The 12,903-nt window shown below is 46.5% G+C and overlaps 1 protein-coding gene across 2 annotated transcripts; it reads right to left on the reverse strand.

Moving 5' to 3' along the window:
• Positions 1–733: 733 nt before the first annotated feature.
• vps37c (VPS37C subunit of ESCRT-I) lies at positions 734–12,157 on the reverse strand. 2 transcript variants are annotated; one of them, XM_082536917.1, is made up of 5 exons: positions 11,758–12,157; positions 11,049–11,158; positions 8,891–9,062; positions 7,025–7,107; positions 734–4,873 (listed from the first exon to the last, which is right to left on the reverse strand). In XM_082536917.1, the coding sequence occupies exons 2-5, from the start codon at positions 11,139–11,141 to the stop codon at positions 4,157–4,159; spliced, it is 1,065 nt and encodes a 354-aa protein (XP_082393043.1). In that variant the 5' UTR covers positions 11,142–11,158; positions 11,758–12,157; the 3' UTR covers positions 734–4,156. The 2 variants fall into 2 exon arrangements, with proteins under 2 accessions (XP_082393043.1, XP_082393042.1); XM_082536916.1 differs by having other exon boundaries at positions 735–4,873; positions 11,548–12,156.
• Positions 12,158–12,903: the final 746 nt, after the last annotated feature.

Consider the following 12,903-nt stretch of genomic DNA (forward strand, 5'->3'; position numbering starts at 1 on the left):
GACATTTATTGACATATTAGTTCCTCAGACATGATCAGAAGAATGATTTTTTGCACATTGACACTGATCTATGAATCATTCAAGCATGAAAACTGCACCATGTACCATTTTTAAATCTTAAATCTTTAGTAACTTTGTCAAAAAACACACCATGTGCTCCCATTTCTGTACTCGAGTCTGTGAGAAATGAAAGAAAACACTTTGACAGCCATAAAATAATAATTTTACACCAACAAGGTGAATCCCAAAGTGCTAAAAAGGGAAACTTGTGAAGTACATCCTTAAAATACCTGAGGAGGCTCTGGCGTCCTGAGTCCAGCCGCTGTCTGTGAGTGGTGCATGCTGTGGAGTCTTACGTCCTTCCACGATGCCTCCTCTCCTTCGTTCCCAGTTTCCTGCTGTAAGTAAGCACGCTACCATTGGACGCCATCGTCCTGCGTTTGTGTTTCCATCCCGGATGCTCTCCAGTCCTCGGCCTCCTTCCTTCCATGTAGCGTGCAGTCTCATGGTCCTGGTGTGAAGCCCTCCACTCATGTAAGGAGCTTCCTTGTGTTGATATCAGTGGCTCCTCATTGATCCAGTTAAAACCGGGTTTTCTTGGTATTAGAGAACTTTACACACCTAACTTTGATGAGTGAAGGTTTTGATAACATTTAAGATTCATTTTCATGACTCGATGCACCTCACACAAATCATTTTTATAGCAGTATGACTCCATGAATCCTAACGTAATAAAGACTCTGAGCATTTTACTTCAAATCAACTTGTTTAATTATTCACAACCAAAACAAGAAAGAAAACATTTTCTCTTTTTCCATCTACATCATCAGTAATAGAATCCCTCCAGATCAGAACCATTAAATCAATCTGATATTTCCCTCCAGAATATTAATGCTAACTATATTAAGACATCTGCCTTGTGCTTGTTCTAAAACACTGTAAAACTATTATTATTGTTGTCGTCATTTTTCCTAACAACACTGAAGTCCTCAGGACAAATCCACCACCGTCATGTCTTTATCGTATGTGAAAGCTCGTCATGCTCGGGTTATTGCAGCATCTCTATGTGAAGTCGTCACCTACTCGTGTTCACGTAAAACCAACTGAAGCCAGCGAGACATCTGCTGTGTGTGTGTGCAGTAAGACTCCACAGGTAACACCAGAGGGCGACGTTAGCACCAAGAGAGGTGCAGCGTCAGCTCTCATCCAATCAGACGGCGCCAGTCTGTCAGCTGGTGCCACTGTGTGGACATCTGAGGTACTGAGAGCTGGATTCAGGTGAGCCATCACATGCACTCTGTCAGCTACAGCTCACATTTACCTGTGAGGAGTAAGGCACCCTTTATAAAAGACTAATTCACCTAATGCTGAAATATTTGTTTATATGTTAGTTTCTATCAAGCATTAATCAATTCAGAGTTGGCAGTAATCGTAAACCAGGAAAAGCAAACAGTGAACTGCCAATTACATCGACTACTGCCATGAAAGGTCTAAAGTACATTTGCAGTCACTGCCCTCGGGGTACCTGGTTCCTGCAGAGGAGCTAATGCTGGTCTCTTTCCTTCAGTGTCTTTGCTCTGTGACAGACATCAGCACGGTGAGCGAGCGGTTTATAAAGAGAACCTTACTGCCGTGGCTTAGCGCTCTGTGGCTAGTAACAGACAGGTCAGTTACACGCAACAGCTGACTGTACCTGTGCCTCTAAGTGTTTTCTATGTGCAGACGGTACACGAGTGAGTTTCATCAGACTCCCTCCCTGTTCAGAAGAGCGAACCTTCCATCTTTGTTAACAGCAGACCTTACAGCAAGTCTGATGCTCGTGTCTGTGGTGGAGCATGTGCTCCTTCACCACAGCGAGCCACTTTACACTTCTGCTTTCTTTCTGACAGCCAGCCGTCCATCACAGGCTCTTTCAGACAGGCAGAGGAACAGAGGATGGTTATACTAACCTGGTTAAATAAAAAATAAATGACCTCTCCAAACACCACAGAAACCTCTGTGTGACTGAGTGTACAGTGACTGTTTGCTGACTGACTGAACACCTGCTACTGCCACTGTGAAAGCCTTTGTGCTAGCAGTCTTAGCGACAGCTCTTAAAGCAGGAAGAGGTGATCTTTGACCTTGGCAGGGAAGTCAGCTGATATCCAACTTCTTCTAAATCATGTAACATCTGAAGAAGCGTGGCTCACACTGGCTACTACGATAATGACTGAATGTATCCGCACAGTGCTCGCCCTAGCATTAGCCAGCTCTCAGCTGAAGCCTGCACAGCCCGTCTTCAGGTACAGATTTACCGTGTTTTGATTAACAGCAGGTTCAACTTTGCGTGTCTGACATGCACTGAAACAAAAAGGATTTCTGCACACCGCTCTCCGCTGCACAACCACACCGGGATTCCTCCCCCTCTTTAACATCATCATCATCATTCAGTCGCCTGAACTCTGAGCTCGCTTCACTAATGCAGCTTTCTGGAGCTTTCTAGCGGTGCAGTATTTCTGAGTGCCAGATCACTTTAGATTCAGTTCAGTCACTTGGAGGGATGTAAGGTACAGCTCGTCACCAAAGAAATGTGAGATTTACGCGTTTGCCTGTCACAATGTTGGCACTTCAGTTTAAAAATACACACATACTAAATTCCCTTCAACACCTCCACCTCACCTACGATGGTCTGCAGTGCCAAAGTGTTTGAAGCCAACACAAAGCTTGACTTTGGAGAGCCTCCGTGGACCAATCAGAGAGGTGCAGGGAGCACACAGCAACATGAGTGACACCAACTAATCCCTTTGTGTCAGCTTCTCCACGATAAAACATGCTTATAAGGAAATCAAGAGTGTGACCGTTCTGACAAGCGACCCTTCCTGGGTTTCCCTTTGAATTACTTATTGGAAAAATACAAAACAAAAGATCGTGAAGATGTGTGGAGAAAACCAGAAACCTGCCTACAGTGTCGGTTCTCCAGCTAGGCTTCCACTCACAGAAACAGACATGTTTGTTGACTTTACAGAAAAGTAGGAAAGGACATCACAGTCGGGATCAGGAATCTGAAGAATTTTCCAAGTCTGCCTGTTTCCTCTTCGAGTGCTTTAAGCAGGGCTGAGAGGAGAAGCTGCTGACACAGCTGCAGCTGGGGACGTCGCAGCACCAATGCTTACAGTAGCTTCCAAATGCTGTACATGTACTGTGACCTGGGAATACACGTGGTATTTTCTGTGTAGTGTACTGTAGGTTACACACGGTGGGCTCTTGTTTTAAAGGGGCAGTGCGCACACTGCTGCTGCTGTTGAGATAGTCACCGGCTGTTTCTACTCTGGTATCTGCTACTGGCATTGGTGTGCACTACTACAAACGTAGTACTGTGACATCTCTTGCTGCAGTTTGCTTCCTCTGTCCAACACTAATGAAAGGAAGAGGAATGAAAGCAGTGTCATCAGCAGAAGTTTCTTTGGTTAAAGGAAACAAAGTGGCCGCGTTCACATTCGCTTGCAACTGGAAGAGCTGAATATCCGGGCAGCTACAGATAAGAATATGGGAACTTCAAACCCTGCACTTCAACTTCATGTAAGAATCGTACTGTGCACCGGCCTTCTCCTTTTTAATGGCATCATTTACGCCCAGAGGTCATCAAAGCAGAACATAAAGCTTCCATATCTCGTCGGTGCTCACAGAAAACAATGTGAACCACACAGACTATGGCAGGGGATGGGGACACTGTCACAGAGTGTGATTCTTGCCATGTATTTGTCATAAGGGGGAGTGCACTTGTGTCTATAAGGACTTTCTGATTGCCAAACAGCAACACACACACACACACACACACACACACAAATGACATGGAAGAGGAGGGAGGAGACAACGATGTGCAGAAGGAAGAAGGTGAGTGAGCCAGAGACAGTGTTTGAACGCTTAAACACAAACGCAACAACCTGAGACCAGAGTAGGGGGAGTCGGTGGGTCGACAAAGGAAGGGCAAAGAAATAAACAGAGACAGACTGATATTAGAGAAATAGTGCAACAAAGTAAAGCGAGAGACCTCTTGAGTCTGGGAGCATCGGAGAAAGGACAGGGCGAGGAGAGCAGGAGTGAGGGAAGAGAAAATGGTGAGACAGCAAAGGAGGAAAGATTTAAGAAGAAGAGAGACAGCGGAGCAGCAGTGCTTTCAGGAGTACGGCTGTGGAACTCCATATCCCGGTCTGTACATGGGTCTCCCTGTTGCTGACTGAGAATTGGAATAGGCTGGCCCAGATGGGTAGCTGTAGCCCCCGTAGCTGTAGGAGGCCGGGTAGGGCGCAGGGCCACTCTGAGCGTGGCTCGGGGTGTACTGGCCAAATGCTGAGCCCGGATGTGGCGAAGGAAAGGAGGGCTGGGCCGGGTAAGGGCAGCTGGCCGAAGCTGGAGGCCCAAAAGGGGGGCTAGGGCCAGAGTAGCTCCCTGCCGGAGGGAAAGCTGAAGTGGGACCTGGGTAAGGAGGGAACTGTGACGGGGCATTGGCTGGAACAGAACCTGCTGCTGCCACTACAGCAGGAGGAGTAGGGCCCGACACGGGGTACGGACTGTAGGGGAGCCCAGATGAGCCCCCTGCAGACGAGGACACGGGCTGAGAGGCGTTCTGAGGTTTGGAACTCGGCTGCTGTTGATTCGTCGTCGTTGCTGTTGTTGTCTGTTGATCCCACGGTGACAGCGGGGTGGCAGAGTCCTCTTTCAGGCATGCTGACGACGTCATGGCGGTGGCATTGCCCTCGCTCCTCTGTCGCAGGATTTCTTGGAGTTTCTCTATCCGTACGCGTCTTTTGTGAGCGAGTGAGCGCAGGGAGAGGAATCGGTCGAGGAAGGAGTCCAGCGGAAGAGATCCCTCCAGAAACTCATCTGCTAGAGCCTGCGGGACGAGACAGGTAAGACAAATGAGCGGTGCTTACTGCTGAGCAGGTATCAAACTACCTCTAAGGTCAAATTACTTGTAGTAGCCACAGACTAATGATGTGCTGCGGGGTGGGACCCACTGCTTCACAACCTGCACAATGTGACGGCACCCTGAAAACAAGCCCACAGCCTGCCACAGCCCAGATAAACAGCAGCCGCTGTTAAAGGAAGTGCAAAATCCTTCAAAGTAAAAGCATTTCTAGTTCGGATAGGTCTGCACTGCTGAGCTGCCCAACTAGATAACACAGTGTGCCCAGGGGCGCACTTAGTCCAGCTAGTCTTTAGTTGAATTTCCTGATGAATGAAGCAACTAATCCAAAACACAGCACGGAGACACGAGCTGTTCGGGCGACTGGACGAATATACTGACTATCGCCGATAGACTGAGCCCATGAGTAGGTTTGCTAATAATAATGTAGCTAATAGAAGCAGTCAACAGAAATACAAATAATAGCGCTGTTTTAACAACACCCTCTTTCATCTGCGATGCCCCTCCTCACAGGGCACTCAGATGCTTGTTGGAGCTGCAGAAGCTGGTGACAGCCTAACACACTCAGCTGGATGGTGGACGCGTGCATGCTCCTCTAAGTTAGTCGTGTTTGAGGACTTTGCTCACACTATACGTCTGCACGAGTGACACACCGCTGTGGTTACATCCTTAGGTTTACCTTTTTCATCCCAAATTGGTGATTGGCGAGTCAATGAGGGGTCATCACGACAAACACGATTGCATGACAGACAGTCAAAATCTCTGAAATGTCTCTGTCAGCGTATTTTGGGCAGTTTGTCCAAAGTTCGTTCGTTCTGCGCTCCAGATTTGAATGGCGTTAATCACGTTAATGCAGCGTTAACGCTGACAGCCATAATTGTTTTTGGAAATGAGTTCGTCCATGTTTGGACTTCTGTGTTGTAAACACGCAAATCAGTCCGTGCATAATTACATTGCTCCGCCCATCACAAAGCCTGCGCATGCGTAAATATATCGCCCAACCCTAGTGTCCACCATGCTGTCACAAACAGGTGGGTCGCATATTTACAGGCATCAGTGAGTGTGGCTGAGTAAAGAGGAGGAGCAGAGTCATCAGGAGGTCACGTGGACCCTCACGCTCGCTGCCTGATGGTGACGTTTACGTCAGTCACATCTGACTGGAGCATAGTGAGCTCGTGGGAAGTAGAATCCCAGCTCACCCATCCATCGCTGCTTTTCAGGGGGTGGGTACCATAGGCAGCAGCTCAGACGCTCTTCCACAGGGACAACAAAGCGTTCCCAGCTTTTGTCTGATCACTTCAGTGAAAGCTGACCACATCCTGACACCTGTGGCTGCAGCTCAGCTGGCAGAGCAGGTCACCTACTAACCAGATGGTTGGTGGTTTGATCCCAGTCTGCATGCCAAATATCCTCGGGCAAGAAACTAACTCCACGTTGCTTTCTGATGCATCCATCGGCGTGTGAATGTGTCCATAAATTTTTATGAAGAGAAACTAACTTTACACTGGCGTAGACGTTCACAGGCTGAGACCTTCTGAACCAAAGACATCATCTGATGGTGATTTGTGTGATTCCAAAACCTGCATTGATGTGTCAGCATTAATGGGCTCTTCACTCAGGAGCAAATTCACCGTACCATGTGCACTAACGCACAGCCAATCATGGCTACAGAATGCATCGTGTAATGATATCATACCAGGTTGTCTGTCTGCTCCATCTCAGAGATGGCGGCATCAAAAATAATTTTGATTGGTCAGACCACAGAACAGTCCAGTTAATCTGAAACAGCCTCAAAAATCCAACTTAAAACTCATCAGTGTTTCATCGAATGGTACATGCATTAGTGGGTGAAGCAGGAAACGCTGCTCCTGAGCCCACACACTGACTTCCACCACGCTGTCATGTCTGCATGCATGCAGAGACTCATAAGAAACAACACATCCCATCTTCAGGAAACTCTTTAATCTATTCGTGATCGTCGGCGTTTAGAACCCAACTTTAAACTGTTGCCTTTCGCTCATATTACCTGAACATGCTGAGCCCACGTTAAAAACATTGACACGTCTGCCTTTACGTTAAACGATGCACCTGCAACATGTTTGACAGTCGAACACTGACCTCTGACTCTTCTTCTGTTTTGCTGCCCTCTGTCTGTAGTCTTGAGAACAGCGCTTCTGGAGACACCTGACCTGCCATGCCATCTGAGGGGAGCAAGAGTTAGAAAGAGACCGAGTATGAGCCTGGGCGTGTCTGATGATGGAAACATTAAACGCTCAGATAAACGCTCAGACTGATGAGAGCTGTGGACTCACATTATTATAATGGATTAAAAACACAGGCAAACTGAGAGGCATGCTGGGAAATTCCCACCTGTGTGTCCCACAAATAGACTTTACCTGGGTGGGCTGCACAGGTACAAGTCCAGCTGCTAAGGACAGAGATTCTGCAGACTGTTTCCAAACGAACGTTCAATAACGGTGCTGAAGTGCACACTTTCAGCTTTGAATCAAGAGGGTTTATACACATTCTGAACGAACCATTTTACACACAGTGCCTCGCTCACTCTGGCTCGGTGGCTGTACACAGACTCAATACTGCCATGGTCCCCTCATGTATCGATCCATCTATCTGGCAGCTCCACCTGCACAGCGGTGGAGGAAGAACTACGACTCACTGCAACACTGCACATTCATCTGGTGCCAGTTTATTAGGATTTGTATGTATTGGGCACATAAAGACTCAGCTCTCTGAAGCTGGCGCTCCCTCTGTTTTTAAACACAGACACAGATAACCATGTACTGTCGCACAATGAGCCACTGTCAAATCACCAGCTAACCTGCCAAGCAGGTTTTTCAACAGGTTCGAACTGGGAACCTTCCTTCACTGAGGTGACTGTTTATTACCGACTCACTCTTGAAACTCCGTCTGACTATCAGGTCCATGAGGTTCGTCCCACCCAGTCTTAGTTTGGCCCATGGTACATGGCTGGCGTTTATATGGTGTTTTTCACTCTCACCTAACACTTCAAGGACATTTGAACTTTGAGCTGCATCCATGAACACATTTAACAGCCTCACATGCAAACCTAGATGGATGCATGAAAGAGTACCTGGGGTATCTTCTCCAAAGGCACTTCAAACATACAGATGCAGAAGAGAAATAATAAAATCCTGAGTCACATAAAGCAAGGCTTTCAGGGGCCACGGTGAGGGATGGGTCCAGTGCCCACACTGTGTGTACTACTACCACACCCAGGGCACTGGCACTGCCAGCCTCATACTAGGAGCACCTGTGGTATAAATGTGAAACTCTTTTCAGAAAGGCTGACCTCTCATTTTGAGGTCAAGGTCACCGGGATTCAGAGTCATCTGAGACTTTAATTTTAGTAGATGTCAAACTCACTTTACATCATCGCCTGACCCCGACCAGTGACACTCCCCTTTGTGCGTTTAACTACACATTAAATGATAAAGAAACGCTGCTGTAGTAAATGATGCACGGCTCTGACATTTTCAGAAATAAATGTGTAAAATGACACCAAGTGTACCTATGTAAAAAAAGAAAGTCCTATAACAGACGGAAAAATAGGAGCAGTTTGACAACAACACCCCATCAGGTGAAAAACAAAGAAACGCTTCTGAGTGACACTTCAGGTCACTTACTAACCAGAAGGTCGGTAGTTCGATCGCTGCCTCCTGCAGTCTGCACGCCAAGATACTCAACCAGGTTCAAGTTCATCCATCAGAGTGTGAGTGTGTGTGAATGTTGTAGTAAGAGCTCAGAGAGAGTAGAAGAGTGCTGTACGTGAATCAGTCCAGTTCCCATTTCAGACATTTATAGTCAACGTCCAAAAAGACAAATCTACTTTAACCTTTTTTGACAATCAGTGGCTTTTATGTGATCATCGCACGTGATGAAAACTCACTCAGTGACACAGTGAGTCAGGTGCAGTCAGTAGTGTGCAGTGTTCATCCCTCCCCCTACCTTTCAGGGAGCAGTGCTGTCTATAGGTTTCTCTGACTGCCTCTAGTTGAGAATATCTCTCCACCAGCAGCTCCTTCTGCGACTCCAAGCGAGGCTTCATGTCCAGGTTTTGCTCAGCCAGGCTGCGATTTGATGCCAAAGCCATTTCTCTCTCCAGCTGGATGTTCTGGATCTGAAACAAAAGCATGTGATGCAATGGGAATTAGAACTTTAAGTGTCGGCATCAAACACGTGTCTGTGTAGATCCTTCAGTGTGTCTGCATCACCACATATACAAGTACTGAAATGTGGCGTTTAGTAAGCCTCAGCAGTCTTCTCTAAAAGACCGAACGATGGACTGACTTGGTGGAAGGATGTCAGCAGATTCTCCTCGTGTAGAACATCGAGTCATATCAAAAGCACTACTGCAACCACAGCGACTAACACAGGAGCCTCGTGTGTGCTGCAAACGAGCCGGATTCTCCATCTTGTTCTTGGCGTGTAAAATAACTGCAGTTAATAAGTTTGTTAGGCTGACATAAGTGTGTGCGTGTCCTGTTCCTGTACTGTGAGTACGCGTCACAGCTGAGGCATATCTTTACAGTTTTAACACGAGCCTGTGTCTTTGTGTGTACAGCCCTGCGATGTGAAACAGCTGAACAACGTTCCTAACGCTGCGTTCAGTCAAGTCAAGACCAGGATCCGGCCCTGGACTGGACTTTGGTGGCATCAGTGGGACAGCTCTGCTGTCTGTCCGCTCTCTGCACAGCTCATCAGTTTTATCTGACTGCTGTTTTTCATGCGTGAGTACATAATGTTTATTATTTTGTGACGCACATATACAGCTATGGGGACATTTTTTCCACGATTACGACCCCAAAAACATCACACGACTTTCACAACAGTCTTAATATGAGACGACTAGAACTCAAAGGAAACTGTGTCGCAGCGTCATTATTTACTGACTCAATATTACACATTCGTCAGTGGAAAACGTCTGTTGGCCTCTGGGATTAGCAGCATGTTTGAAAGTGTCACTGCGGTCAGGCTGGCATAAAGAGTTGCCCAAAAAGCCTTCACCTCATTTCTTTCCATTTTGCTTCCACGCAGTCAGACGCGTCATTTTCAAAGTGAGCAACAGTTCTCAGGCTTTTCTTTGGACACTGGCTGTTTTCAGTACTTGTACCTGATCATGTTCAGGGGAATGTTATTTGGTTTGTTAAGCCACCTAACTCTGACCTATAAATCACTCAAGCAGAAAAATCGGCTCACTCAAGGGATGAACCAGTATTGTGTCTGCACACAACAGGCAGCTTAGCAAAGTTAGAAATGTCATCTTCAGGCACTTTGTTGCTAGCAGCATGCCACAAAGCACGTCATTTCTTCCCATTCCTCCCAGTTGAAGTTATGAAAACTTAACACAGCGTGACAACCGACAAAGTGACTCTCTACAAGCTTTAACCTGAAACCCTGCTCTGTCTTGGCGTGCACTCAGTCCTTAAAAATCGGATTAAACTGGATGACAAATGACGAAATGGCAGATAAACCACTGAGACTCCTCTCACAGGTGACTGTGTTGTCTCTGTTCACCTTGAGTAGCTCAGGTTTCTGCAAGCTTGTGTCAAATCAGCAGTTCAATGTCAGTATCTAACCTAATGATTTCAGGAGATCTGCCAACATTTGAAATCATCAGAACACTTTCACAAAACAAAACACCTGAAGTATTCTGGACTCAGTTTGAACCAGCTCAGAGATAAGGGGACATGAGTCAGTCATTTGAAATAGGAGGTGATGAAGGACACGAAGTTCCTCGGAACAACTCAACAATTTTGCATGACTGCAAACAAAGCAAAGGTTACAGGGACATAGGCAAATCCCTATTTGCTCACTTCTAGGACAATTATAATAACTCCTAACTTTATTATTTTGAAGAAGAAAAGTACCACACAACTACTGAACATTTAAAACTAAAATGCTTCCCACTGACCGCCTCGTCTTTGTCACTTTTCACTGAGCTGATGTAACCTTGGCAGAAAGACTTTATAGACCGTTTGAGATTTAAATTAGAAACCGGTTGTAGGGTCACTGCAATGCCACATAATCAAACTCCTGACTTCTCATTAAGGGAATTTAATCGGCGTTTCGACAAAGGGGAAGAAGAATGAAGCACCAGTTTCACCTCATCGGACTCCAGAGCCATCGATTCCACCCTCTCCGGACTGTCCAGGAGCTCCTGTAGCTCTGATTGGCTGAGGTCCTGAAGCTTCTCCATTTGATTTGCCAGGATGGCTGTCCAACATAAACAAATCAGGAAAGAGACATTAGAAACGCTCGTTAGAGACAGAAAGTTGACATTTACAATCTCCGAGCAGCCATGAGCCGCTCTGAGGCAGCCCGGAAAATCAAGAAAACACCAACCACGTCCCTCGCTGCTGTTCCCTAAAGAAAGTCACCACGATGTAGGCGATATATGAAAACTGCACTTAGTTATTTTCCCGCAATATGCCATTAGACAAATTATAATACAACAAATTAGCCAATGACGGCTAACAGCTAGCTAGCATAATAAAAGCGCAGTACAAACATATGGAGGCAAGTGACTGTAGGCCCCAAAACACAACAAGCTGCCTGGGCGCACAGTGAAGCGAGAACACGGGTGAAAATGAGCCGGTACTTACACGACGCTAGCAAACCAAATTCAGTGCGGCACAGAGTGGCGGTGACATCCAACAGCACCTATTTATTCCAACTGACAGGTGACGTGACACGTCCTCGGGATCTGTAATCTGCCCCGGCTCGATCCACACACACAAACACCAACCGCTTTGTTTCCGACGCCCTTTGGCCGCAAAGCTATCTACTGCTAATCGACCGACGTCCAATCTCACCTGACGGCTCGGCGCTAAGCGATACGATGACAACAGTCGCTATGATCGCAATGTCAGGCACTCAGCTACCGTCAACTTCGAAGGAAGCTCAGCGATTTGGTGCTCAAAACCGGAGCTTAGAGTCACCCCCTCAGTCCTGACGACGACTGTCAAACGCCGGTGTCTTCCGAAGATGCCTACTTTAATAAACACTCGACTACAGTCGACAAAATGCTAGAATGGAGGAAGAATTTCGCTGAAAATAGGAAAGTTTCACTCCACACTGACAGAAACCGCCGCCATTTTTGGAAGCCTACACGAATTGCGGGTGGTATTCGGACAAATCCCGAACATTCTGAATACAGCGCTCGTGAACTTTAATTACATCGAAGTTTGTATGTATAAATGCTTCCCGATAATTATTATTTCTGGGCACACTTGGATGTAATTATTTTAACTGTGTCCGTTTTCCCTAGTGTGTCCCCCATAAGGCAGGGTAATGGTACAGTCCGGTGCTCAGCTGATATAAGGGAAACCCCTGCGTGACTGTAATGTTCCGTCCTCTGCTGTGATGTCCACTTTCCACAGCGGCAAAAACACCACTGAATCCATAAAAGCGAGCTCTCACGTATTTGGCTCGTATTGCAGGCGGGTTTGTGAGCAGTAATAGCTATTAATACTAATAATAACGTATTGTAGTACTTTTTCGAGACTTGTCTTCAAATGTTATGTTTTCCTAACTCAGTGGTTCCCAAACTTTTTTGCCAGGCCCCCCTTTGTTTTACAAGAAAAATGTTCACGCCACCCCCGCGCGCGCACATGCACGCGCAAACACATCCTTTAACCACACACGCCCATATTTTGCTCCATTGCGGTTTATTTCACACCTCAAACATTTAGGAAACAATTAACTAAATACAGGTAATCTGCAGGTAGTAATAAAATAAACTACTAACTCTTTTACGCTGCGTCCGCACCTACACGGGTGATTTTGAAAACGTAAACGGCGTTTCGAATCACCGAAAACGGAGATTTTTTTAAAACTCCTTTTTTGTGTTTACGTGTGGACGAGGAATACAGAGTTCGTCATGCAACTGCAAGACTCAGCAGTCCATCTGCATCTTAAGGATAAAGGACACTCTTTCGAGGATGCCAATGTTCACATTT

The sequence above is a fragment of the Aulonocara stuartgranti genome (assembly GCF_965226115.1).
Source record: "Aulonocara stuartgranti genome assembly, chromosome: 6".
NCBI lineage: Eukaryota > Metazoa > Chordata > Actinopteri > Cichliformes > Cichlidae > Aulonocara > Aulonocara stuartgranti.